We start from the raw sequence: 25,744 nt of genomic DNA, 5'->3' as shown, positions 1-25,744 counted from the left end.
CCAGTGCTTGGTATATACATCTTTGGCTGCCTGCCTCTGTTTAGGTGCTTAACATCTACGCCCACATTATATATGGGGCCCAACACCAGCTTGTTATCTAACGCTGATCAGATTTTCTATGGGGACAATTAAGGGCAGTTAATTCGCCACCAAAACTTGGAACACTTTATGAAGTGTTTTAGATTTTATCTTGCTTTATTCTTTGAAGTTGTGTGATATTTGTGGATCCGTAAGCTGCCCTGAGCCTGCTTTGGCGGGGTATAAATAAAATAAATCATTATACAAATAGATGGTCAGTCCAGGATGGGCTGTAGAATATTGATAGTGCATCGGACTGGCCTGAACTGGCAGCTGGAAGTGACAGCTGGTGTTTTGTCACTGATATAAAGGCAGTCTTGTAGGAGGCTATTTATAAGCCCCAGACCTGGATGGCCCAGGGTAGCCTGATCTCGTCAGAGCACAGAAGCTAAGCAGGATCGACCCTGGTTAGTACTTAGATGGGAGACCCATCAAGGAAGTCCACAATTGCTATGCAGAGGCAGGCAATGGCCAAACCTCCTCTGTCTGTCTTTGTCTTGAAAACCCTACAGGGTCACCATAAGTCAGCTGTGACTCGACACCACTTTCCACCACCATTTATGGATGCCCGTTTGGCCCCGTTCATCTAATTCTTCAAATCACTGGGTGGGATTTTTAACCTCAAGAATGCCATACGATAAATCCTATAGGTGTAAGTCCCTCAAAGAACTGGAGCACGTGTGGTCATAACACAGCATTTGGCTGTATAGATGTCCTCACGGTGGTAGTTAAGAGTGTGTAAAAATGCATTGTGGTTAGTAGGCTTTTGGTGTAAGGTGGTACTTAATGTGTTCATCATATAGTTCTAGAGTGGTGTCCTGAATATGTCCCTTCGGTTTACACTGTTCCAAATGCAAGCTGATGTTGGGGTAAAACTGTTGAAGTTCTGGTGAATTCTCTTGGGGGCTCACCTGATATGATATACTAGAGAGGGGCCAGCAAGGAATTGGAGAGAGGGGAAACCCCATTCCCTTCCCTTCCTCCATCACTCTTGCCCAACCTCCGAGCCGTCACTTCCTCCATCTCACAGGCACAATCTTCCCCTTCTCTCCACCAGTCACTCCTTGATCTTGCTTCCTTCCTTCCTTCCTGTCCTTTCCTCCCTGGGTGGCTCCACCTACCCACTCTCTTCTCCCCCCCCATCTCAGCAGCTCACCCACCTATTGCAACTCCTGCAGTATCTCCTCTCCTCTCATTTGCTTCTGACCCTCCCCTAATCCACCGCTGCTTGCAGCTCTGTTTTTCACATGCAATTTGGAGAACACAAGATTACAATCATTTTTTTTCTGCAAACCTGGGCTTTCCAAAAACCCATACCAACCCTGGGTGGTCCCACTGTGTAGAGTTTTTGATCTACACTCAGCAGAAGGGAGGAACCCATGGCTATTATTTAAATACTGGTGCCAATATCATTATTATTTTTCTTGAATGAAACAGACCGCAGGAAACTACCTTGAATCATCTATCAAGCTGTACCCAACCTCCAATTTATGTCAGGCCAAACTACGACGTGTTTGTGGGACGAAAGATTAGCTCAGTTAATATTTTACACGTTGGGTAAGTGAGCAAGGGAGACACTTTGTAATGCGAGGTTTATTTTGAAGATACGGCAGTCTGCCCAAAAAGCACATTTGGCCAAAGGTCCTACTTAGCCTGTGCACGGCAGTGTTGACAGAGGTACCAGGGTATTTCTCAGCTTATCATGTGATTTCTTCCTTGACAGTGTAAAGCAGGAGACAAATTAAAGGTTCTTCTGGAGAAGGAAGAAACAGATTTAAGTTCCACAATACACTGAACAAGGAAGGAAGTGGTAATGGGGGGGGGGGGCGTCCTGCATACATTTGCAAATCAGGAATCCTTTTGAATCAATTGCAGTTTTGTATTACTACATAATGACAATTCTCTTAGCCAGTGGAAGATTACAGGTTTAACTAAGGACTCCAAAGTCCTACAACTATATAAGGGGAATGGCGATACATGCTACTACCTACATAGCAGAGGCTTTGAAGTCACAGGACTCTAGCATCCGCAGAAACTTGTTTTAATATATTTTGCAGAACTTTACTGAGTAGAAGAACATTTACAGAAAAACAAATACTGGTAGAGTGTCCAAGACAAATAGGTGGTTGGCATAGTGCAAACATTAGCTGGTTTAGGGAGGATACCATGAAACCGCTTAATTAAAAAAACAACAACACATTTCTGACATATATTTAAGAAATCGGATCAATACATATACACACTTCAAAGTACCAGGATGAGTAGGGGTTTCTGGGGCACAGAGATCAGGGCGGGGCATTTCCTCAGCCTGTGTCTTTCCAAATTTCACCCACTGCTACACATTTGCGTGTCCAACTGAGGCGAAAGGTCATGGAGAAAATACAGGGGAAAGATCAAGACAACAGACAAACACCTTTGAAACTGCTGAGGAATCAAGAAAACACAGGGATTAGAAACAGGACTGGAGGGTTAACTAAGCTGTAACAGAAGGGCAGGGTTAGGGATAATAACCTGCGGGCTGCATTCAGGGGACAATCCAAACAGCCATGTACTGTCCCAGATGGATTAGCTGGCTGCTTTCTGAAGCCAGATTTATAACCTTTTTGCTCTTAAAAAAAATTAGGCATCCTGGATTTGGTCCAGTTGCTGACAGCCTGAGCACCTGGCAGTGTTGACATGGTTTGTGCCAGGTTATGAAATGCCAACCTCAAATGCTCTTTCTCTTCCAGCAATATTGGCCCCATATTTTTTAAAATATGCCCATTTTTGAAATTTGTAACTTTATACAACCCACAACTCTCCAAGAAGAAGGGCAGGATATAAATACAGGAGGATTTGCAAGGGACAAAGGCTGTAGACCTGATGTATACTTGGGTGTAAACACAACTGAACTCAGTAGAACTTAGTAAACATGTGACATATCTGGCTGCCTGGCAGAGAAAGAAATGAGTTTTTGTTGTTGTTTTTTTAAAACACCAACCTTAAGAAAGGGGTTGGAGAGAAAGGTCATCCACTGATGTGTATAGAAGTAACCACACAAACAGCTGTAACATAACAACTGTAAGGGAATTTGTTTTGAATCAGAACACAAAAGCAACCATGGTAGTCAGCTACATACAGATGAATTTTTACTAGTTAATGTGTCTGAGGTTTATGCAGTGACCAATCTTCATTCCATTCCTGGCACTTACTTTCCTGATATGTCCTTTGCATGACACTTTATTAACATTCCTAAATACATGTTGAGTTCCAAGGCTAATCAGTCACCATAAGCCCTCGATAAGCTGCCATCTCACTGTGATCCTAGAGCTGGGCTTCTTTCGCCCTTCGCTTTCCAAACAGCTATGTGCTTTTCCCTGACTTCTGCAGCCGGCTGGCGCTTGGCTGCCGCGGTATTCGTTGGCCGGATCCTTCCCGGCTGCTGTGATCGGACAGGGTTTGGGGCCCGGCTGTTGTGGGACCAGTTCTGGTTCTCCCTGGAAGGACAAAACAAAGGCCAACGTTCAGGGCTTTGTGATGAACAAACTGCAAACCAGAGTTGCTCAAATGTGAAAAAATAAATCGACATTTCACTCAGGTGATGCTCAGTATGAGCTGCAGTCTAACCAGCATTTAGGAACAGCAGCCACACCAAGCCACACTCAAATCGGAGGTCAGTTCAATGTCACAAAAAGTTATAATACAGGAAGGGCTTGTTTGATTGATTAACTCTTATTTTGGGTCATCCTGATTTGTACAAGTAGAGGCAAAACCAAACTGCTGCAGCTGCAATCCTAAGAAGTGTTTCCTGGGAGTAAAGCCCACTGAATCAAATGGGCCTTACCTTCACACTAGACCTGCTTAGGGTTTTCCCCTATGTGGCACAATTAAAGCCCCAATCTTTAGTTCATTTCAACTCATGAAGCATATCAGCTAAAACTTTAATCACCAATTCAAATGTCTTTTCCCACTGATAACGTGGGACTGAAAGTGATCTCTATGCGGACATGCCAGGTCTCCCTTTGCCAAGTAATATTCTGGAAACAAACACACATTAAATATGATTATTCCATGAAGCTCACCTCTGAAGTCTGCAAATATTTTGCATTTCAGAAAGAAAGAAAACCTCAGATCGCCTAAGAATGACAGACTACTTGTTCAATATGAACACAGTTATCTTTTAAATCTAGATCTATGGAACTACCATAGACCATGCCCTACATTCCAGATTCTCGAATTAAGAAAACAATATTAAAGACGGCTTTCCTTCCTAACAATAATTCTGCCAAATGTTACATTATCACACGTGAGAAGCTCGCCCCTTCTATTATATTTTAAAAAGATGTAATCAGTGACTTACAAATATGATGTCCTCAAGAAGGCACACGCAGAGTTTGACAGTATGCAAATATATCGATATTCTTATGGATTTTTAAAAAGGCTCGCACTGGCAAGCACATCCACTGAAGGCACCATTCTGGCTTGCTTCGATTCCATGGCAGCCGCCATGACTCAAGTAAAAGAGAATCCTCATGTTTCTCAAGCTAATCCCAGCTCCTGGGTAGAAGCAGGAGCAAGACAATTTTGACCTCTCTAATCTCTGCCCGGTAGACTTCTTTGTCCCTTCCTTCACAATTCCACTCCTTCAGACATGATGTAAGCGCTTCAGCGGCCCGAGAGATCCCGGTTTCTTGATAATCTGTCCTCCCTGCTATTTGTTTAATTCTCATCTGATCTATTCCCACTTTTTTAAAAAAAAAAAATGTTAAGTGGTAAAACTTATTAACATTTATTTTTATCATGTGTTGTGTCTAGGGGTGTGCATACCTTACCGGTATTTTTGGTTTTGTTTTTTTTTTTAAAAAAAGCCGATACAGAGTAGAGAACCTGATCTGGCTACCAATATAGTTGAGCCCAAATAAAAGCCAATATTAATATTCCTAAAAACGTCCTAAAGGTCACTTGCCAAGTTGTGCTGCTGCGGTGGCGTGGTTTGGAGAAGGCATTGAAAGAGACCACAGTCTCTTTAAATGCCTTTCCCCCCTTCACTGAAAGCAATGAAGGATGGGGGCATCTTCTTTAGGGGCCCATAGAACTGGACACCCTGGTCCAATCTTTTTAAAACTTGGGGTGTTTTCTGCTGGTGCCTCTACCTCAAAAAAACCAGTCCCCCCTTCTCCCCGCCCCCATAATTCTCCATTATGGGAACCAAGGGTCCCCATAGGGTATACTGGAGCAAGAAAAATTCGAGTCTCCCGAGTATTTCCCAAATCCGAATAGTATTGGGATTCGGGAATATCAGGAAATGACAGTTTTCAGGTTCATTATGCCCAAACCCAAAAAATACTGTTGCTGGGTTTATTTGCACACCCCTAGCTGTATGACTTGGGAACACCAATCTAAGTCTTCTGGGGTTCACTAGTCTAATTGTTAAAGTTCCTTTGCTGATTATGACTTCATCTATTCCCAACTTAATGCTTGCTGTTCCTCCCAGTGGAATCTGCCCTTCTCTGGCTTCATGGATTATAAGGAAGGCCCACCCCACCCATCCCTTTCTAACCCTCATACTTTTCCAGAATATCACCCTTCTCCATGCATCCCGTAACCACAGAAACCTGGCAAGTCATCCGGTGAAGCCCTCATCACATTTTGTCCTGCAAAGTGCCAGAGACTGTATCAAAGTGGGTAACTTCCCCAGGTAGAAAAGGGTGGTAGTTGCAGGCAATTTGACATTTGAACCTTGTTAGAGGCAGATAGTCCTCCCCCAAAATGTTATTATTGTGAGATAATGCTGTTCAATTTAGTTGTGGGGTAATTTACACTGACCTACTGTAATGGACTGGTATGGCTCCAAAAATAAGGCAATTTAACTTCAAAGCTTTATTTTTCTGGCCTTTTGTCACTGCGGCCTGGGCCATCAGTGGGTCCTGCTGGACCGCCAGGCCCTAGTAAAGGGTATTCTTTGCTTCCATGTGGGAGCCCTGCATACAGGTCCATCGATCCCTAACACGGTCCTTTTTTTTGGTGGTAAAAATGGACTCCCCCTCAGTCCTTGTTCACCAGTGGAAATAATGGTTGGATCCAACCCAACGAAAATCTGGAGTGAGCTAACCGCTGGGTAGTCAAACATGAATAAAGTAATTCTTTAAAAACTGCAGTGTGCGGACTTCATAGACATACAACTTTAAATGCATGCACTTCCACAAACCTCCCACAAAGGATTTACCGTATTTTTTGGACCATAAGACGCACTTTTTCTTCCAAAAAAAGTGAGGGGAAAAGTGTGTGCGTCTTATGGACCGAATACTGAGCCCCAGGGCTCAGAATATTTTTTTCCCTGTTTTCCTCCTCTAAAAACTAGGTGCGTCTTATGGTCAGGTGTGTCTTATGGTCCGAAAATACGGTACTTATACTCTTGAAGAACATCCCATTTGTGTATAATTTCACAAAATTTTAAAAGGAAGAACATTTTGTTCCTGTGTTAAAACCCTGAAAGCTGAGGACCTGAAACCAGCATCTCAATCCAAGTGCATTAGGCAGCACAAATATTACGTAGCCAAAAATATGTTTAATGCTACAAAAAAAAGACATTATTTATACAGATTCAGGACAACTCACTACAAATAGCTCAGAAAAAGAACCTGGCCAGAAAGCTTCTGGAAAGCACTGTGAAATCCCAAGCCAGGCCTTTATGTACACATTAAGGCATTTTGAGATGGATCATCTTGTGATTGTCAGGTACACTGAACTAGCCCATACTTTTTCCTAAGCGGAACAGCATGGATGGTGTGGTCCAAATTAGCAGCTGGGCACTCCCCCACCCCCATTTGACCAGAGCACTAATCCCTGTGAACCTTCATAAATGACAGGGAATATTTGCTGATCACTCTCCACACTGCAGATGTGCCAAGATGATGTGTCTATAGATGCAAGTAGAGAAATTATAACACGTTGTACAGTCCCACAATTCGGCTGCACCACACCAATCAATAATATTAAAACACTTCCCGGTTTATTTTTTTAAAGAGATCGTTCTAAATCGTCAGTAACACTCAAACGAACACCGTGCAGTGCTCTGTTTCCATTGGTTTTAAACCGCAGAGTTGAGCACACCGGGGGGTGGGGGGGTGGAAAGTGCCATCAAGTCTCATCTGACTTATGGCGAACCCACAGGGTTTTCCAGGCAAGAGACAAACAGAGGTGGCTTTGCCCTTGCTCTCCTCTGCATAGCAACCCTGGACCTTCCTTGGCGGTCTCCCATCCAAGTACTAACCAGGGCCGACCCTGCTTAGCTTCCGAGATCTGATGGGATCGGGCTCTCCTGGGCCGCCCAGGTCAGGGCTTACTTTGGATCTGAATGCAAGGGAACCCCAGATTTTTGTTACTAAAAGGGGAGGGATTTCTCATCGATCACCATGACAGAAGACTGCACTGAACCCCAGTAGAGAACTAACACACACGACCTGCAAAAGGAGAGAACAGGCAGCAAGAAAACTGGAAAGAGCCAGGGGGACCTTGAGAGAGAGGCGAGCAAGCCGCAGCGGGACCGTAGACCCCAGCCTGAGTGACTCTTATTCTCGGAGGTCGAAGGGCAGAGGAAAGTGAGAGAGGTGCAGGGATTTTACTGGTCTTGGCAGAGACAAATGGGGGCTCTAATTCAAAGAGAGACATAGAAACAAATTAGAAAACACCATACGGAGAAAGAGAGAGAGAAAACAAAGTTGTGAATGCTCTAATACCACCACCACCCTCCCAGAGAAGGGGAAAAAATTTTTTTTTGTGAGTAGAATGGTCGTGTTAGGGAGTCGTCATCTCTTTGCTCAACAGTTCACAAAATCCTAGATCGAGATACTTTTGAGCTCCTGGACTGCTTCCGTACCCCCATGCAAGCCCACATATTATACACTACGGGACCTTGATTTTGGGTAAGCACATACGTGTTATCGCTGTGAAACGTGCCTGGCAAAATATTAAAGGCAGCAGCGTGAGCGGTGAATTGAACGGTATTTGCCTGTCCAGTCTTCAAAGGGGCACGTGAGTGGGAAAGGAGAGAGAGTGCAGCTCCCAGGGGGAGGGCAAAATCTGGTACTCCCGTGGCAAACCTCATGGTAGCGCCATTCACACTGCTAACGTGGACGGGGCTACCGTGGCCAGTGGTGCTCTGCCCACTTCTGATGGAAAACCCTAATGCACGGCATCTCTGTCATCCCTTAATAATGAAAAGGGCTCTCTCTTGTCTGAAGCAAGGTTAATACTCTGCAGCCCTCCATTTATTTTTGCTTACATGCCACCTTCCTTCCAAGGAGCTATGCATGGGGTTCCTGTAAAGGCCGACCAAACCCAGCAGACTGCTGTATCACGCGCCTTCAAAACATGCCCTGGGACTAACCACTATCACATCACTGCCAGGAAAAGAGGAAATGAAGAGTTTTAAGAGGCCACAGCTCACCATTTTTTCATATTTAGCTGACAGAGCTGTGGCCACAAAGTATAGTCTGGAAGGTCTCCGGTTCAAACCTTGCCTCTGCCATGGACTCGATAGGTGGCTCTAGGCATGTCATCCTATCACAGCCTCAACCCCCACACCAGTAAGAGTACTGGCCTTGTTTTGAGAGCAATTGGAAAGGACAATGTGTATGATGATGCTCTGAACAGACAGCATGACATAAAAAAGTTATTGACTGCGATCACACACACCAAATAATCCACTTTCACTGCACTTTCCAACTGGACTTTGCCAGTTCACACAGTAAAAATCCAGTTGGAAAGTGCACTGAAAGTGGATTATTTAGTACGTGTGACTGTAGCCATTAATGTCAATGACAAAGTGGCCGCTTCTGGGTGGGAAATGCAAATTGCAGCAGAGGAATGGGGAAGGGGGGGGAAGCAATGGGGAGGGGGGCACTTTAGAAGCTTTTCCTCATCCACTGCTTTAATTCTGCAGTTCATTTCCCCAAAACATTTCCCCATCCCATGGAGCTCCAGATATGCTTGCATTGGAAAACACATGGGATAGGGTTATTTGGAATAGCTGGTGGTGATTATGGGGGGCGGGGTTTAGAGTGGGAAGGTGAAGTTCTCCTCCCACCATCACAATTTCTCCATTAAAAATAACCATCCTCAAAGGTGCACAGAAAGGGTTTTGTTACATGGATCTGTGTAATGTGTAGTTTGGCCCTTCCATCAGAAGTTTCCTACAGAAAGCAGCGACTGACACCTCGTCTTCTCTCCACCATAGCACACTCTTCCCTACCATCAGAAAGTACGCTGCAACTGTGCTGCAAGTGCATTTCAGGCCTTTTAGACTCTGCCGTGCTCTTTTCCAATTTAGAAGGGGTGGGTGGGGAGAGACCTATCGCTATACCCCTTCACCAAACTTCAAACCCCGGAACAGGAGCTGGGATAGCCCTGCAGATAGAGAAAAGGTACGGCAGTGAAAGAGGGGAATAGGTGGCAGCAGCGAATGCAGGATGGGTAAACAATATGGCAGGCAGGCAGCCTCCATGCAACTTCCAGCAAAGCTAGCTTAACTGATTCAGCATCAGATACCACAGAAGCAAACAGACCATTGGAAGCCCAATCTGGGAACATAATTCAGTAATGTGAAGACGGGAATTCTGTATTTGCTCAGAAGGACGCCATCCAAGCTGCTAACCCTGCAGGGATTTTTTTTTAACCAATCAATGCCGAAAAGATCCATAGACCAGGTGGCCAAATTCAGTTACGCTCACAATAAGTTAGACAAGGTGGCCAAATTCACATACGCTCACCTTTCCCTGTGGCATCACTGCCAATGGCTGCTATCCTGTCATTACACTGTTATGGGCAAATCAGGAACATTAGCTCCTTATACCTCCTGACTTTGTGCCTTCATGGGACTTGCCCCCTAACCAAAATCTTGGCTCAGGAAGGAAGGGAGTTGACCTTCCAAAAGAGGTGTGCTGCCCTTGTCCATATGCAGACAGAGATCATCCATGAATGACCAAAGTTGTCTCCTTTCCAAAACCAGACCAAAAGAGGTCGTGGCCAGTGTTCCCTCTAAGCTGAGTTAGTGTGAGCCAGCTCACAGTTTTTTAGCCTCTGGCTCACACATTTTTGTCTTAGCTCAGGAAGGAGGGCTCCAGAGCAAACTAATTTATGCAGCAGCCAAATGCTCACTCAAAACTTTCATGCCAGTAGCTCACCAAGTAGATTTTTTGCTCACAATACTCCACAGCTTAAAGGGAACATTGGTCGTGGCCAGATAGGTCATCCCAGAATATTTGAAAACCTATGCTTGATCACTTGACCCAGAAGAGGCAGGTTCGAGATTGGCCAGATATTTTCCCCCCTAGAGAAGAATTTTTCCAACAACTGTTCTGTCACAGCCACTCTCAAACTTGCTTTCTATTACATGTCTTAGGGGAATCTTCTTGTTTGATCCTCCTTCATCCAATTACAGTTCTTTTCAGTCACCAGAGGTGAGTAGAAGGATTGCCTTACAAAACTTGTAAAGCAGTTGGGTCCCTGAAGGTTTTTTTTAAAAAAATAAAATAAAATTCAACTGAGAGCACAGTACTTCGTTAGCCACTAGCGGCTCATGTTGTTGGGTTCCAAAAGATGATTTATTCTCTGACTGATGTTTTTTACTTTTTGCACACTTTGATGGCATTTTATGTGTAAACTGCCTTGAACCCCCTTTGGGAGATGAAGTTGGGATGTAAAAAATTAAAACGAATAACTTTTTCCTACCGATCCACTTTGGCTTCACGTTGCCAGCTGTACTGCTCCTTAAGGTTGAACATCCTTTTCTACCACAAACTCGCCTTCCATGTACCATCTTTAGGCCTCATCTCCCCACTTTACTTAGCTTTGCTATTTCTCTTCACCCAAATGAGACTACTAGGTACTATGGCATTTTAAAACTATCTATAACATCAAGAATGGTAGTGGTACAGAATGGTTGCATCAGTGCTTAGTTTGGTGTAGTGGTTAAGTGTGCGGACTCTAATCTGGGAGAACTGGGTTTGATTCCCCACTCCTCCACTTGCACCTGCTGATGTGACCTTGGGTGAGTCACAAGCTCTGGCACAGCTGTCCTTGAAAGAGAGCAGTTTGTGTCAGAGTTCTCTCAGCCCCACCCACCTCACAGGGTGTCTGTTGTGGGGAGGGGCAGGGAAAGGAGTTTGTAAGCCGCTCTGAGACGCCAAGTGAAGGGTGGGGTATAAATCCAATCTCTTCTTCTTCTTCTAGTTCTTGTGGCCCTTTCTTACACGCCCAGGGAAATGCTGATCACCACTTTGGGATCAGGAAGCAATTTTTCTCCAGGCCAGTTTGGCCAGGGACCCTGGAGATTTTTTTTGCCATCTTCTGGGCATGGAGCAGGGGTCACTGGGGATGTTGGGGGGCAGGTATTTGTGAATTTCCTGCATTGTGCAGAGGGTTGGACTAGATGACCCTGGAGGTCCCTTCCAACTCTACGACTCTGTGGTGCCAGGCAAACATTAAATTGCAATTGTTTGGCAAAGAAAGAAGCTATCTACAAAGCATGTTCTTTCCTACCCACACTTATGGTAATGATGAAAGATAATTTTGGATTAACGCACTGCTAAAGTTTCCACTTCTGAACGTGGACACCCTGACTCTCTGGGTATGAGCCCTTAAGATACTATGTAGCCGCCCTGAGCCTGCCCCGGCGGGGAGGGCAGGATATAAACCTAATAAATATATAAATAAATCATAGCAAAGGTTGCTGATAATCAGTCCAGAGGGAGGCAAGAACTATTTCTGCCCACTGCGAGTCTCCCTCAATGGCAGGCAGCCCCCTGATCTTTGGAATGGGCTGCAAAAAGGAGTGTAAACATCAACCGTTTGTGTTTAGAAGCTGTGGTGACCCAAATTGTTTAGAAGGGCCTCTGGACAGTTTACCTTTACTGTTCTTTGTTGCCTTGGATAATACAGTTTATCTTTGACTGAGGAAAGGCTAAACCCCAGAAAACTGTGTTGGCCCCTTAGGTGCTACTTGGACTCAAACTTTGTTCTGCTAATAACAGACTAATACAACTACCCACTGGAAGCTAGCAGATTTCCCCCCCCCCCCTTATCCTGTGTATTTAGAGTTGCCAGTTCCAGGTTTGGAAATTCCTGGAGATTGGGGGGGGGGGAGAGCCTGGGAAGGGTGGGGTTTGGGGAGGGACTGCTGCGGGGTATAATGCTGTAGAGCTTGGGTGTCAAACACAAGGCCTGGGGGGGCAGAACCAGCCCATCCAAGACTTTTATGCGGCCCATGAGCAACTGATGCAAGACTGTTTGGGGGGGGGAGTGGGCAGAGCCACTTCGATTGTGGCTTCAGCATGGCGGAACAACTGTGTCTGAAGCAGTCAAGCTACGTGGGAGCGTCTGCCCAGTGCTGCACCGCTGGTTCTCCAGTCCCCCCATAAAGGTTTTCCTTTGCACCCCCTCCCAGCCTCTGAGGCCTTGCAGTGAGCTTACCAGCCTCTGTCCTTTATCTCCAGTACTTGGCAGAGGTCGATTCGGGGGGAATCATAGTTCCCCCGGGTGAGGTGCGGGGGCACACGACGAGACCCCACCCCCTGCTTCCGGCCCTCATTCAGCCAGGAGGAGAAGAGGGAGGGTAAGTTGCTTCCTCCCCGCCTCTCCCCACCCCTGCCTGCCTGGGGCCAGGGAGGGCCTTCCTCGCACTCCCTCCAGCCTTGCAGGTCCACCGCCGGGCCCCTGATATGCTAATGAGTTCCCCTAGCTCTTTTTCTACGAAACGACCCCTGGTACCTGGTATTATGTTCTATGGCACACATGATCTGGCCTGACAAAGTAACACTTATGTCAGGTCCAGCCTTTATAACAAAGGAGTTCAACACCTCTGCTTAGAGTCCACCTTCCAAAGCAGCCATATATATTTTTTTAAAGCAGGAACTGATCTCTGTTGCCCCGGGGATGAGCTGAACTACCATGAGATCTCCAGCTATCACCTACAGGTTGGCAACCCTATGCGTATTTGTTGATACAGTAGTTTCTCACACACACCCCCTTTAACCAACCATATATATGGAAAACGCTTTGAAGAGTTATTTGCTTCCAGAAAAGCAGAAAACGTTTAAAGAAATAAATCAACACTCATAAGGAAGCAAAAATGTGCTCTGCTCTATCCGCAGAACCAGTGTCCGTCCAGCACAGTCAGACAGGAAAGTGATGCTATCGCTACTCCAAATTGCAGTGGCTGGCTGATCCAAGAACTTCCCATGTTGGACCTTTTTTTTCATCAAAAAAAGCATGAAGTAAGCAAATAAAGAAAGAAGCATGCCAAGCTCCTCGCGGGGGAGGGGAGACCTCAAGGAAAGCAAAATCCCGTCCAAAAGCTCGAGCTCAGGCGCTGCAGATGTGTACGGCGGGGGGACGGGGGACACCCAGAGCTTGCCCTACAAGAGACGGCTTGTCACAAGGCCCTCCGAGCATGCGCAGAGGCCTTCTGGTCCCCCTGGCTCTAGAGAAGTTCCGTCTCCAGGGGGCGGGGCACCACTGACCTCGCGCAGGCTCCGGAGCGCCTTCGGCGGCGAGTCTCTGCCCTGCGCACATGGATCGCAGCATCTGGAAAACCGCCGTGGGCGCCACGTTCATACGCAGAAGGTCCAGCAGAATTCTGAAGGAAAGGGAAATGGGTGGGGGGAGAAAAAAGAAAACAGAAGAAAAAGCGCTGCGTCACCATGGCAACCGCCGCCTCTGCCCACACCTGCCCGCTCCTTCCGCCCCTTACTTGAAAACTTCCGGGTCGATGCTCGTTCCCGCCGCCTGCGCCAGCTCAAAGAGCTCTGCTTCTTCCGTTGTCAGGAGTTTCCGACGGGAGCGCGTGGCGCCGACGACGCTAGCTTTTACCGGCCCGGTTGGTTCCAAGGAGGGGCCCGACATGCTGCCCGCAAGAGCCGAAGCGGAGACGTGCCTCTTAACGCGTCGTCTTTCCCGTTTACTCTGCGGCGCGTTGTCAGGCTTCGACGTCATTATCAGTTCCGTGTGGAACTGTGGGAAATGTCGTTTCTCAGAGGCCCAAGTCCGTTAGTCGATTGAACGTTAGAACTTCAATTCCCAGGTCCGCCTCGGCCAGCGCAGCGGACGCTTCCTATTAAGATTCAAAGAAACCATTGGCGATGACGTTCTATAAGAATTCTAAGACGCTTGGAAACCTCAGCCTTGTAATATAATCCGGTGCTGCTGTTCTTATAGGGGAAGATAAGAACATAAGAGAAGCCAATGTTGGATCAGGCTCTGTCACACAGTGGCCAGTGACCCATTCTGTCACACAGTGGCCAAAAATACCAGGTGCCATCAGGAGGTCCAGCAGTGGGGCCAGGGCTCTAGAAGCCCCCCCCCTGTTGCCCCCCCCCCCCCAAGCACCAAGAATACAGAGCATCACTTGCCCCGAGTCCCTATCTATACCTTGTGGCTAATAGCCACCGATGGACCTCTAAAGCTGAGAGAGGTTACTACAGTGTAGTCTAGTCTTCAGCAGACCCAAAGATGCAGCTTCTACCCAAAGGATGGAAACCAAATTCCTCAGTCTTTGCTACAGTTGCCAGCTCTGGGTTGGGAAATTCCTGGATATTTGGGTGTAGAACCTAGGGAGGGAAGGGACCTCAGCAGAACATAATGCTGCGGTAAGCACCCTTGTAAGTGGCCATTTACTCCAGTGGAACTGAGTCTGCTTCCTTTTGTTTAACAAGTTTCAAATCTATGAAAAGACCCATCCTCTTATCCCATGACTGTTAATTTTACTCAGGGGTGTTAGGAGAGGAACTTTATAAAAGGCTTTTTGAAAGTTCATGTATGTAATGTTTACCGGGTCACCCTTGCTCACCTGTTCATTAACCCTCAAAGAATTCCAGAAGGCCAGGATTTGTTGCTCTATATGCTTAATAATTATATCCTTATTAAAAATATTTTTATGTTGCCTATATACTTCCTTGGTATGGCTAACAAAAGAAATAAAACAACAATACAAATTAAAACAGCAACTCAAAAACCTTGCAACAGCGAAACTGGCTACATGTATCAAGTGAGAAGCCAGTAAAGCCATCCTAAAACCAAGCCATAAAACATATAGGCCAAGATTTTTCAATATCACCCAACAATAGCCCGCTTGCGGGGAGGGTGGAGTATAAGTTTGACAAATAAATAAATAAAGACTCATAGAAATAAAACAGCTAAATAGGTGGTTAAAACTTGTTAACAGCATGGATGATTGTTTTGGCCCAGCACCTAAAATAATAATGGCAGTTTACTTGTAACAGATGCAACTCTAAGTGGCCAATAATTTCCTGGATCTCTTCTGAATCCTTTTTTAAAAAATAGGCATTATTTTGCTGCTTTGCGGCCCTTTTCTAGAGAAAAACTGTTTATTTTACATAGGCAGCCAACAGGTTCACACTGGAATTCCTTGAAAGACTTCCTCTCTCTTGCCTGATCTCGTGACTCATCCTCAGCTTTCACAGACAGAAAGCAGAGTTAAAGTGTTGGGTATTACAAGTTGAAAACACTCGGTATATCTGGGGTTAAATGTTTGTTTATGTTACTCACAGGAAGTCACATGTTTCTCATGTAACCAATGTTCTTTAGCTGTAGAAAGCCTGGGAATTTTCTCCCTGATCTAGGAATCTGATTGGGACTAAAGTGTCAAGGTGTATTACCATTTTATGGCTTCTCTTCCCGTCTTTGTTTGGTGTTCTGAAGAACAAGAAGAGTAGCCATACTCTCTCTCTTCTAGTTTCGTCTTTGTAGAGTAAGGATGTAGCCGATTATGCTCTGTTGTTATTTTCATCCCAGTTACCCTTCCCATGCTAGAATTTAGTAAAAACTTTATATTTTAATCACACATGGACTCTCAGTCTGAATTATTTTACTCTGGCTCTGCTGGACTACCTTATCTCTGCTAAATACCATTTTTTCAGTATCACCCAACATAAAGAGAGGGGACAAAGATGAAGACAGTCTGTGTTCCCTCCCTTACACAGCTCTGTAAAAGGCAGCTGCAGGCTGTCAGAGGGCAACTACATGGAATGGAAGAGGCTAGGGTGAAACAACTTCTCTTGTTTTTAATCTAATTAAAAGCACACCAGGATTTCTCCTTCCAGATCACTGACTTTCCCCTTCAGGCTGTTCTTCCTCTATCACCCTCTTTTCCAGCCTCTAACAGTCTCCAGTTCCATGTCTCGGGTAATGAGAGCCTTAGATGATGCCAGGTTAGATTGAAAGTCTGTGTGACTCTCTTCGGGATTCTCTGCTCACCCTGACTGATGTGGACAGACTGGATTTGTGAAGGAGGCCACCATTTCCAAATATGATCCTTGCCCATCATGGCTGACAAAATACAGCTAGGGGGATTTTACAGATGGAGCCGTTACCACTTATCTGATAAAGGGAAATTCCCTCAAGCCTTGAAAGATGTAGTAGTGAGGCCTCACCTTAAAAAAACACACACACCTGACTTCAGTGATCAAAACGGGTTTCGCATTGCTTCTTTTCACTCACTGTTGTTGCCCATCTTCAAGAGGTCGGCTGATGGAGAATTTAAACCGGTACACCGGCCCGAACGGCTGCTGGAGAGTTGCTCGGCAATTGCCTTCTTCGCGGGAGGAGATCAAAGCCTGTTTCCGCTTCTTCCGAAGCGGAATCACGCCAACCTAACACTCCCTCTTAGGCGCTGCTGCCTGCTTGTCCCCCCCCCCCTCGCTGGGGAGCGATGCGTTGGGCTAGAAACTGCCCAAACTGTTGAAAGCGGCCGTCGCCCACTTCGCACAAAAGTGAAAGTGCGTCAGTCCTCCATCTTAGCTCGACCGGAAGCCTCTAAGCTTCCTTTTTAGGGTAAGATGGTTGAACATCTGGTGGCAGAACAGCTTCAGGTTTTTCTGAATGGCAGTTCTTTCCTGAATCGTTTCGAAAAGGCTTCAGGCTAAGGTTGCTGCGAAAGTTCACTGAAATATACAAAAGATGTTCAGTAGAAAATTCAACTTTTCATGATGTTATTTAATTCTTGTTTCCAACAGGTGCCAACAAGATGCACAGCACAGGAACAGGACGAACACTTCTCGAGTGTATCTGCGTTTGTTGTTCTAACACTTAGTTATAAAAATTGAAATTGAAAATTGAAATGGAGTCCTATGATGGACCATTCAAATTGTCTCACAAGGCTCCTATACACAAAAGTTCTTTCCCATCGACAACAAGTCTTGTTGTCGATGGGAAAGAACTTTTGTGTAAAGGAGCCTTGTGAGCCAATTTGAATGTATGGATACCGTTGTGGTGATTTAAACTGTGTGAAGATCATTTAAACTGTGTGAAGATCATTGAAAGATCATTGAAAAGTGAAGTTTGATAAAGAATATATCTCGAAACAAACGCAGATACACTCGAGAAGTGTTCGTCCTGTTCCTGTGCTGTGCATCTTGTTGGCACCTGTTGGAAACAAGAATTAAATAACATCATGAAAAGTTGAATTTTCTACTGAACATCTTTTGTATATTTCAGTGAACTTTCGCAGCAATCTTTTTGTATTTATTGTATGTTGTTGCTGTGCCCTGAGTTTATATAGTTCAGGCTAAGGTTGCCAACTCCAGGTTAGGAAATACCTGGAGTTTTTGGGGGTGGAGCCTGAGGAAAGCAGGGTTTGGGGAGGAGAGGGATCTCAGTGGGGTAGAATACCATAGAGCCCACCTTCCAAAGCCGCCATTTTCTCCAGGTGAGCTGAGCTCTGTTGCTTGAAGATTAGTTGTAATCCCAGGAGATCTCTAGCTACCACTTGGAGGGTGGCAACCAGGGCCGGCCGTAGCAGCAGTGGGGCTTTAGGCGCAGAGCCCCACCACAGCACCCTAGCATGAAGAGTGCTGCTCCGTGCCACCGCCATCCTCCTTCCGGGTGCCAGCAGCCAAGAAGAAGGCGAGTGCGGCATCCAGTGCAGGTCAGCCGGCTGCAGGAAAGGGTGGCAGCTGGGCAGGCCATGGCAAGGCTGTGTGCCTGTGCACCCGGCTTCTGCTCTTCGTGCTGCCTCACCTGTCCTTGGCCAGTGAGTGCGGCTACTGAAACTTGGCTGACCACCTCCACCGCTCAAGAAAATCCAGGGATGGGAAGGAACCTGCTCCTCGGTTTCTGGGGGGGGGGCCACTGGGCAGGCCATGGTGGGGCTGTGTGCCCGGCTTCTCTCTGCCCTCGTGCTGCCCCATTCCCCTGAGAGTGAGGGGAGGCGTCTTGTGATCCAGGGATGGCCAGGCCCAGGGTAAGGATTAAATTAAATTTAATTAGCGGTGCCCCGGGGTCATTTCGTAGAAAAAGAGGTGCAGTAGCTCATTAGCATAACTTATTTGCATATGCCACACCCCTGACATCACTGGAAGTGTGTCAGAAGGCAACACCCACCGCTCAGGCTCCACTGGACTGTTCTGGATTGCTAGCTATTGGGGAGGGGGAACGTGCAGATCTGCCCTCACGGAGGAGGGAGAGCTGGTACCTGAATAAAACTTAGTCTTAAAGGTGCCACTGGACTGTTTTGGATGGTTAGCTATGGGGGGGGGCGGGGAACGTGCAGATCTGCCCTCACAGAGGAGGAAGAGCTTGTACCTGAAGGCGGGCTGGGGGGGGGGGGGCTCTGCAATTTACCTGGCTGCTTCTTGCTCCTTGTGGCCCGACTGAGGGCTGCTGGGAGCAGGGGGCGGGGCTTGTTGCATGTGTCCACCCCCTGGGCTCCTTACTGCCGGAGCTCCACTCCTGTGCGCTCCCGCAGGAAATGACCCCTGGCGGTGCCCCCCCCAAGCCCTGGAGCCCCCTGGAAAAAATCCTGGCTATGGGGCTGTTGGCGACCCTACCTCAGGCCTAGTTTTGGGATCGGTGGGCGTGCTTCCTCTGGCAGATGGACAAATGAAATTCTTCACCGTAGATTCTTTCAGACCTTTCAGTGTCCTTGGCTACAGCCAATGGTACTGTCTTATTAGACTGACTTGAACATGTAGAAGGACTGCTGAAATGTCCCTTCATTGATTCCCTTTGTCTCCACTGTTCTTTAATATCTACATCAGCTCACCGAATGAGATCATATAGTGCTCAGGGTTGGATGTCATTGATATGCTGATAACATCCAACTTTACCTATCACTAACCAAGCTGCCTCAGGCAGTCATCTTTTCCCTGAATCACAGTTTGCATGCAGTGGCCAAACGAATGAGGAGAGAGCGACCCTAGGCTAGTCACTCTCTTTCTGCTTAACTTGCTTTACAGAGTCTGGTAAAAATAAATGGGATCAGCCCATCAGTGCATGCCACATCGAGCTCCTTGGAGTGAGGCTAGGACATAAATGGAATGGATGAATACATTAATGAGCAAAGACTCTAATTGACCCGAGATGGCCCAGAGATGATGCTGTCAGCGATGCTAATGTTCTGGAGGAGACTGAATTTCCTGTTTTGGATGGAACTTGGATAACCCTTTCTGATCAGAAGAACAAGGGGATGTTCTTGGTGCCAAGCTTATTGCTGTACATGCAGCTTGGCACAATTAGAGTCTTTTCTCATTTACATCGGGCTCATGGACTCAGCAGACCTAGCCCTGATTTTTTATTTTTTTGTTTCCCCCAGAGGGGAGTTTTTTATTGGGTTTTTTTAATACACTACAAATAACTAACAGAAAAAAGGGAAGGGGAACCACATATATGGGAGAAAGCAAAGAACCCACTACTAACTAAAAACCCAAGCTAGGAGATCTTCTAAACTTTTTCTTTAAAAGCCAGAGTCTTTCATCGCTATACTGCTTATGAACTGTGTCAATCTTTTAGCCCTTTTACCCTCCCCTTTTACATTTTCTTGCCCATTATCGTGCCCCCCCATCCTCCCCCTAGAACCAAAGTTCTTCAAGGCACAATTCAGAGTCCTTCAGCCTTTACTTCTTTTTCTCTCTCTTCCGTAGTTTGTAGGGACTTTTCGGGGCTGCCGCCCCGTTCTCCGACAAAGAGTCCTCACCAGATGAACCAGTTTCCAGCTCACCACTGGACCTATCATCCTCTTCTTTTTCCCCATCCTCTGGCCTTCCCAGCTGCTCATTTAGGAATTCTTTAGCTTTAAGAACAGAGTCAATCTTGACCTTTTTGTCCTTGATATTGAATGTTACTCCTTCTGGAAACAGCCATTTATATCCGATTGAGTTTGTTTGGAGGAAGAACACCAGCTCTTTGTATTTCTTTCTGCGTTGTCTTACTTCAAATGGAATATCCTTTAGCTTTCTAACTTCATTCTCCCCCACCTTCAGTGGAGTCCCAGCAATTGCTTTCAGGATAGCATCCCTGACGTGCCTCTTAGCAGACCTAGCCCTGATTATTCATACCACTGTAACATTCAAGATGGATTACTCCAATGTACTCTACTTGGGGTTGTCCTTTCAGATAACTGCCGTTGCTTTAAAATGGTGTTACATGCCGGTTTGATTGGGGAGAGGCATTGTTCGTATAGTCAGTCAGCTTTGAAACAACACTGGCTTCTAATATGCTTCTGGGCTGCATTCAAGGTGCTTCATGACGTGGTACTGATGTATCTGGAGGACCATTTCCCCCTCGAGGAGCCTGCATGACAACTCCAATTCTCCCAACCAGCTTTGCTGTTAGTGCCTTCTTCCTATCTAGTCTCCATGGCTATCTAGGGCCTGTGCCTCCTCTGCTGTGATTTCTACTCTCTGAAATACTCAACCAGAGGGAGTTTGCAGAGCCCTGCTTTGCAGGACAATGCAAGACTGTGGTATTTTGCTGGCCCTTTAAAAGTTTCTGTTGCAGTGCGTAGATTCGCTGCTTGGTATTTTGTACTATTGTGGCTTAATGTCTCTAGATTTTACGTAATGAGTGTTTTAACAACTTTAGGGAGCAATCCTGAGCACAGCTACTTTAAAAAGTTTCCTTAGGATTGCAGCCTTAGTGTCTTATGTGACTAGTTGAATACCACCGTTGACCCCTGTGCAAGGCAGAATGCAAATATCTACAATAAATAAAGCTAAGCATTTATACAGAGTTGGAGCCAGCCATTTTCTGTCTCAGCTAGTTCTCCTTATTACAGCCTGCATCCCACCAAGCTTTGGTTCATAGCGGTCCCATAATCCCTAGCATAGCCTTTTTGGTAGTCAAAAGAGAAAGCTTCCTTGCCTTTTTCACCAGTGAGAAAAGGGGTTGGACCAAACCCATAACTTTTCAGAGCATTCAAACAACTGTGGAAACATTTCCTTCATAAACAACGTTTATTATTCGGATATAGCAACATGTTCAATATTACAACTTATCTTCCAACATATGCCCTTTTCTCATATCTCCTCCCCCCCTTCTATTGGCCTCCCGCAATGCTCCCACCCCCTCTTTAACTCTTTAACTCTTATACTAGTCAAATCTTATTTTGTCTTAAAACTTATTATTATTATTATTTTTCCATTTCATCAATTTCTATAAATTCATCTATAGGTAATATTATTGTCATCTATTCAATCCATTTCTTTTTCATATTCTGTTCTTAATAACTATCAAAGCAAATTGTTTTTAACATCCCAATTGCTCTCTACATATTCCTTAAAGTCTAACCATTCTACATAAAATTCTTCATCTTCTTTATTATTAAGTTTCCTTGTCAATTTGTCCATTTCTGCCATAAAAAGCACTTTCTTTATCCAGTCCCATTTCTCTGGCACTTTGTCTTGCTTCCAAAATTGTGCGTAGGTCAGGGGTCATTTCGTAGAAAAAGCGCTAGGGGAACTCATTAGCATAATTCATTAGCATATGCCACACCCTCTGACATCAGGGGCACGGCGGTGGACCTGCAAGGCCGGCGGTAGTGCGAGGAAGCCCCACCAAGGCCCTCCCTGGCCCCAGGCAGGCAGGGGTGGGGAGAGGTGGGGAGGAAGCAACTTACCCTCCCTCTTCTCCTGCCTCCTCCTGGCTGAATGAGGGCTGGAAGCGGGGCGGCCGGAAGCAGGGGGCAGGGCTTCATTGTTTGCCCCGCCCCCCGCCCCACACCCGGGGGAACTGCGATCCCCCGCAATCCCCCCCGAAATGACCTCTGGCATAGGTCATTCTGGCAGTTGTACTCAAATACCATAACAATGTTCTTTTTGTTACATTTACTTCTTCCATCTTAAGTCTTAAAAGTAGTATTTCTGGCTCCTTTTTAAAAGTACATTTCAGGATTTTCTGCATCTCATTATGGACCTCCTTCCAAAAAGTCACAGCTTTATCACAGAACTGTGGAAACATTGCCAATGTGCTCTTCCAGCAGCCCTGTGGATCAGACAGATACTGATGCAAGAGAGACTTGCATCATGCATCTGGCATGGGATGTTGCTTTGGTGGGCCAAAGAGACCTACCTCATCCGATGCACAGGAAGCCTCCTCCCTTTCCAGTCACAAGTTGGCCTGATTGATGACCTGAGGATGTGCAGTCGTTGTTCAGCACCCCATACTTGTTGAAAATCACAGTACTCTGAGGACCTCCCAAGTTGTCAGCAAAATATGACTGTCGATTGGCAAAAAGACACGGAAGGGGGGGTGACTGCGAAAAAGTCCATTTAAGACGCTAGGAGCTTAGGGAATCTTAGAGGGAGAATTGCAGATTCCTTCCCCCAACTATTGCCCCTCCCGTGAGTCCTTGTGGCCCCTAGCTTGTGTTGATATGACTGCCAGTTATTTCTGGATGAACTTCCTCTTCCCTGATAGATCTCTCGCTACCTAGGCGTGGAGGAGCCAATAGCCTTCATGCTCGTAGGAACTGGTTCCTTGTTTCTCAAATGCTCAATCCAAAATTACCTTCCAGTGCATCTACTTAAACATCTGGTTTGCATACTTCTGATCATGTTTAGATATGTCCCTTATGCCTTTTTTTTTTAACCTGACCGACGTTTCCCAAAGAGTTTTAATTCATCCCTTCTTTAGGTGGTCGAGGTCTGTGGAAGGTGTTCGAGAAAAGGGCTTTGTTTCCTGTTTTCTATTTCTTCTCAGTGCTGAGGATGTATGCCGCTGACTCCCTTTTGGGAAATGGTTTCTACAAAGGCACTGCAACTACAAGGAAGCAGGAATAAGGTCCACTTATTTGGTCCTTTGGAGAGGAATTAATTACTCATTTCATTTTTCTATTAGACTATTCATTGATTTCTGAGGAAGCTTATGTACTTTTAAACAATTTGCCTGTCTCCTGGAGGCTAACTGCTGTGCTCTTACTGTTGCTAAAAGACTTATATCACAATCAGTGTTCCCGCTAAGCTGAGTTAGTGTGAGCTAGCTCACAGTTTTTGAGCCTCCAGCTCACACATTTTTGTCTTAGCTCAGGAATGATGGCTCCAGAGCAAACTAATTTATTCAGTAGCCAAATTGTTTGCTCATAACTTTAACGCCAGTAGCTCACAAAGTAGATTTTTTTGCTCTCAAGACTCCACAGCTTAGAGGGAACATTGATCACAATACTTGAGAGATAAATGCCCACCACTTCCTGTAATCCAGTGGATCGAGGACCTTACCACCCTATCAGCATCTGAACGAGTGGTACATAGATGACAATTGTGTACGGGCACATTTTAAAACACTTATAGATGCTTATGTGTAGACTTGCCACCACTGTCGTTACATTTTTTAAAATTTTGGTTCTGTTTGATGTTTGTAATTATTAAAGCAAATGACAGGTGAGCAGATAAAGGTATGTTGGCTGATGGGTGGGAAGGAAAGAAGGAAGCAGGAAAAGGGGAGAGGCTGTGGGGAATGGAAAGAGGAAATAGTGGGAGAGGGGGAAATGACATGACCCCCACAAGTACTTGTGAGCCCCCTGCTTGCAAAATCCATAATTTATAACATAGCACATAAAATTGTATTCATTGGCATGGAATTTAAACTTACACATGCCTTCATTTTCTACAAGGAAAATTGCAAATACGCTCAATGGTAAAGCAAGAGAGAGACTTCAGCCCTGCCTTGGAAGCAGAATGCATCTCTCGGTGCTCTCCAGAGCGCAGACATTCCAGAGTTCTTCAGAGGCAACTCAGTAGGGAGAGGAGTCTCCCAGGATGGTTAAGGGAGGGAAGGTTCCACCTCCCCCCTCCACCACACTGCTCACAGACAGAAGAGGTGGTGAGAGACCAGAGGCCCAACAGTGATGGGGACTCTCTTACCATGGCACCCTCCGTATTGGCACCTTGGTTGAGCTCTTAGCCCCAGTCTTAGGAGTCATCTCATCAGCCAGGGAGGTCTTGAGGTTCCAGGTATAGTCGTACTTCAGCACCCCAGCCCTGCACATGGCTTCAGGGGGTCCACAGGAAAGGCCAGCGTCAACAGCTCGCTCCCCCTGCAGCTTGGACCCCCCGTCTCCTTCTGAATCTCAGTAAGGCCAAAGCCACTGTAAATTGGAGGGAACTATCTGGCCAGGTGAGGTTTTATTTTTCGTTTCACTTCTGGGCAGAGATTATTAGGCAGGAGAGCAGTGGCTTCATGTTAGGAGATTCCTGCAGGTTCACTGTTTTCCCACTTGGAGGCTAAACGTAGTCCTCCGAGCACTCATGCGGCCTCCCTTTAAGCCCATGGCATCCTCCCCTCTTAAGGAGCTCACCTTTAAAACCATCTTCCTGGTGGGGATCTCCTCTGCCAGAAGAGTGTCAGAGCTGCAGGCAGTGTCAATACATAAGGAGGTAGGTGTTTTTCACAATGGGAGAGTTGTGCTAAGGCTGGACCCCTTGTTCAGCCATAAGGTGAATTCCATCTTTCACAGAGCAGAGGAGATAGATTTACCCTCCTTTTTGTCCAAACCTGAACCATGCTAAGGAAAGGGAATGGCACTGTTTAGACGTAAGAAAAGCCCTGAGTTTCTGTCTGGATAGGACAAAACAGTTTTGAGTGACTGACGCCATGTTTGTCTCCTTCAGGAAGGAGCAGGTGGATTAGAGGGTGCATCATTCTGGCCTATAAGGCAGCAGGTTTGGACCTGTCTCGGGGCATTACGGCCCACTCTTTAAGAGGGGCGGATACCTCCATGGTGTATAGATCTTTTCCTTCATTGGAGACCATAAGTAAGGCAACTACTTGGAGGTCTGTGCACTCTTTCACTAAACATTACAGGATAGATAAGGTGGCCTCAGCTGAAGCGGCCTTCAGAAGGAGGGTCCTACAGCACACCCTCTCATGTCCCAGAAGTTCAAGACAGACCCATCCCTTGACCACTGGAGAATGGAAGATTTGTTTCACTTACTGTGAACCTGCCTTCTCTGTGGTGTAGTGGTGGGTCAGTCTTCCCCACTCAAGGTTTTTTCTCCAGTGTGGGCTCCTAGTTCTGGAAGGGTTCGCTGTTGGAAATGAGTGTTCCTTAGTCTGACCTTGGTCCTATCTATCTGAAGTGTTGAAGGCTAGGGAACAGTCTCGTTCTGTCTACCCTAGTGGCTTGGGAACCGTTAATATGGGTTTTGAGTACACTCTGAAGAGTAATAGGAATGAGTAGAGCTATCTTTTGGGAAAACTGATGAATCCAGAATGGAATGTGTGTGAACCAGTGATGTTGGAGGAAGTTCTAACGAAACGGAAGATTGAATCCAGAGAATTTCATTACATCACCTGAAACAACAAACAGCAATTCATTATACTATTGGAAATTTGTATTTTTGTATTGTTTGTATGACTTGATTACCACTAGTTTCTTGAATAATGATTACTATTTTGTGTG

The 25,744-nt window shown here is 46.0% G+C and overlaps 1 protein-coding gene across 3 annotated transcripts; it reads right to left on the bottom strand.

Moving 5' to 3' along the window:
* Positions 1-1,670: 1,670 nt before the first annotated feature.
* On the bottom strand, positions 1,671-14,017 carry LOC107119944 (mitotic-spindle organizing protein 2B-like). Of its 3 annotated transcripts, XR_001482813.1 has the most exons (5): positions 13,808-14,017; positions 13,578-13,693; positions 7,521-7,709; positions 3,270-3,554; positions 1,671-1,831 (listed from the first exon to the last, which is right to left on the bottom strand). XR_001482813.1 is itself a non-coding variant. In XM_015422572.1 (4 exons), exons 1-4 carry the CDS (start codon positions 13,957-13,959, stop codon positions 3,421-3,423), a joined length of 591 nt encoding a protein of 196 aa, XP_015278058.1. In that variant the 5' UTR covers positions 13,960-14,017; the 3' UTR covers positions 1,671-3,420. The 3 variants fall into 3 exon arrangements, 2 of the variants coding, with proteins under 2 accessions (XP_015278058.1, XP_015278059.1); XM_015422572.1 differs by having other exon boundaries at positions 1,671-3,554; XM_015422573.1 differs by having other exon boundaries at positions 1,671-3,554; positions 7,572-7,709.
* Between the last annotated feature and the right edge of the window lie 11,727 nt (positions 14,018-25,744).

This window comes from Gekko japonicus, unplaced genomic scaffold (genome assembly GCF_001447785.1).
Source record: "Gekko japonicus isolate JY-2015 unplaced genomic scaffold, Gekko_japonicus_V1.1 scaffold1500, whole genome shotgun sequence".
Taxonomy (NCBI): Eukaryota; Metazoa; Chordata; class Lepidosauria; order Squamata; family Gekkonidae; genus Gekko; species Gekko japonicus.
Note: the sequence above shows the minus strand (reverse complement) of the source record. Positions and strands in the feature narration are given on the sequence as shown.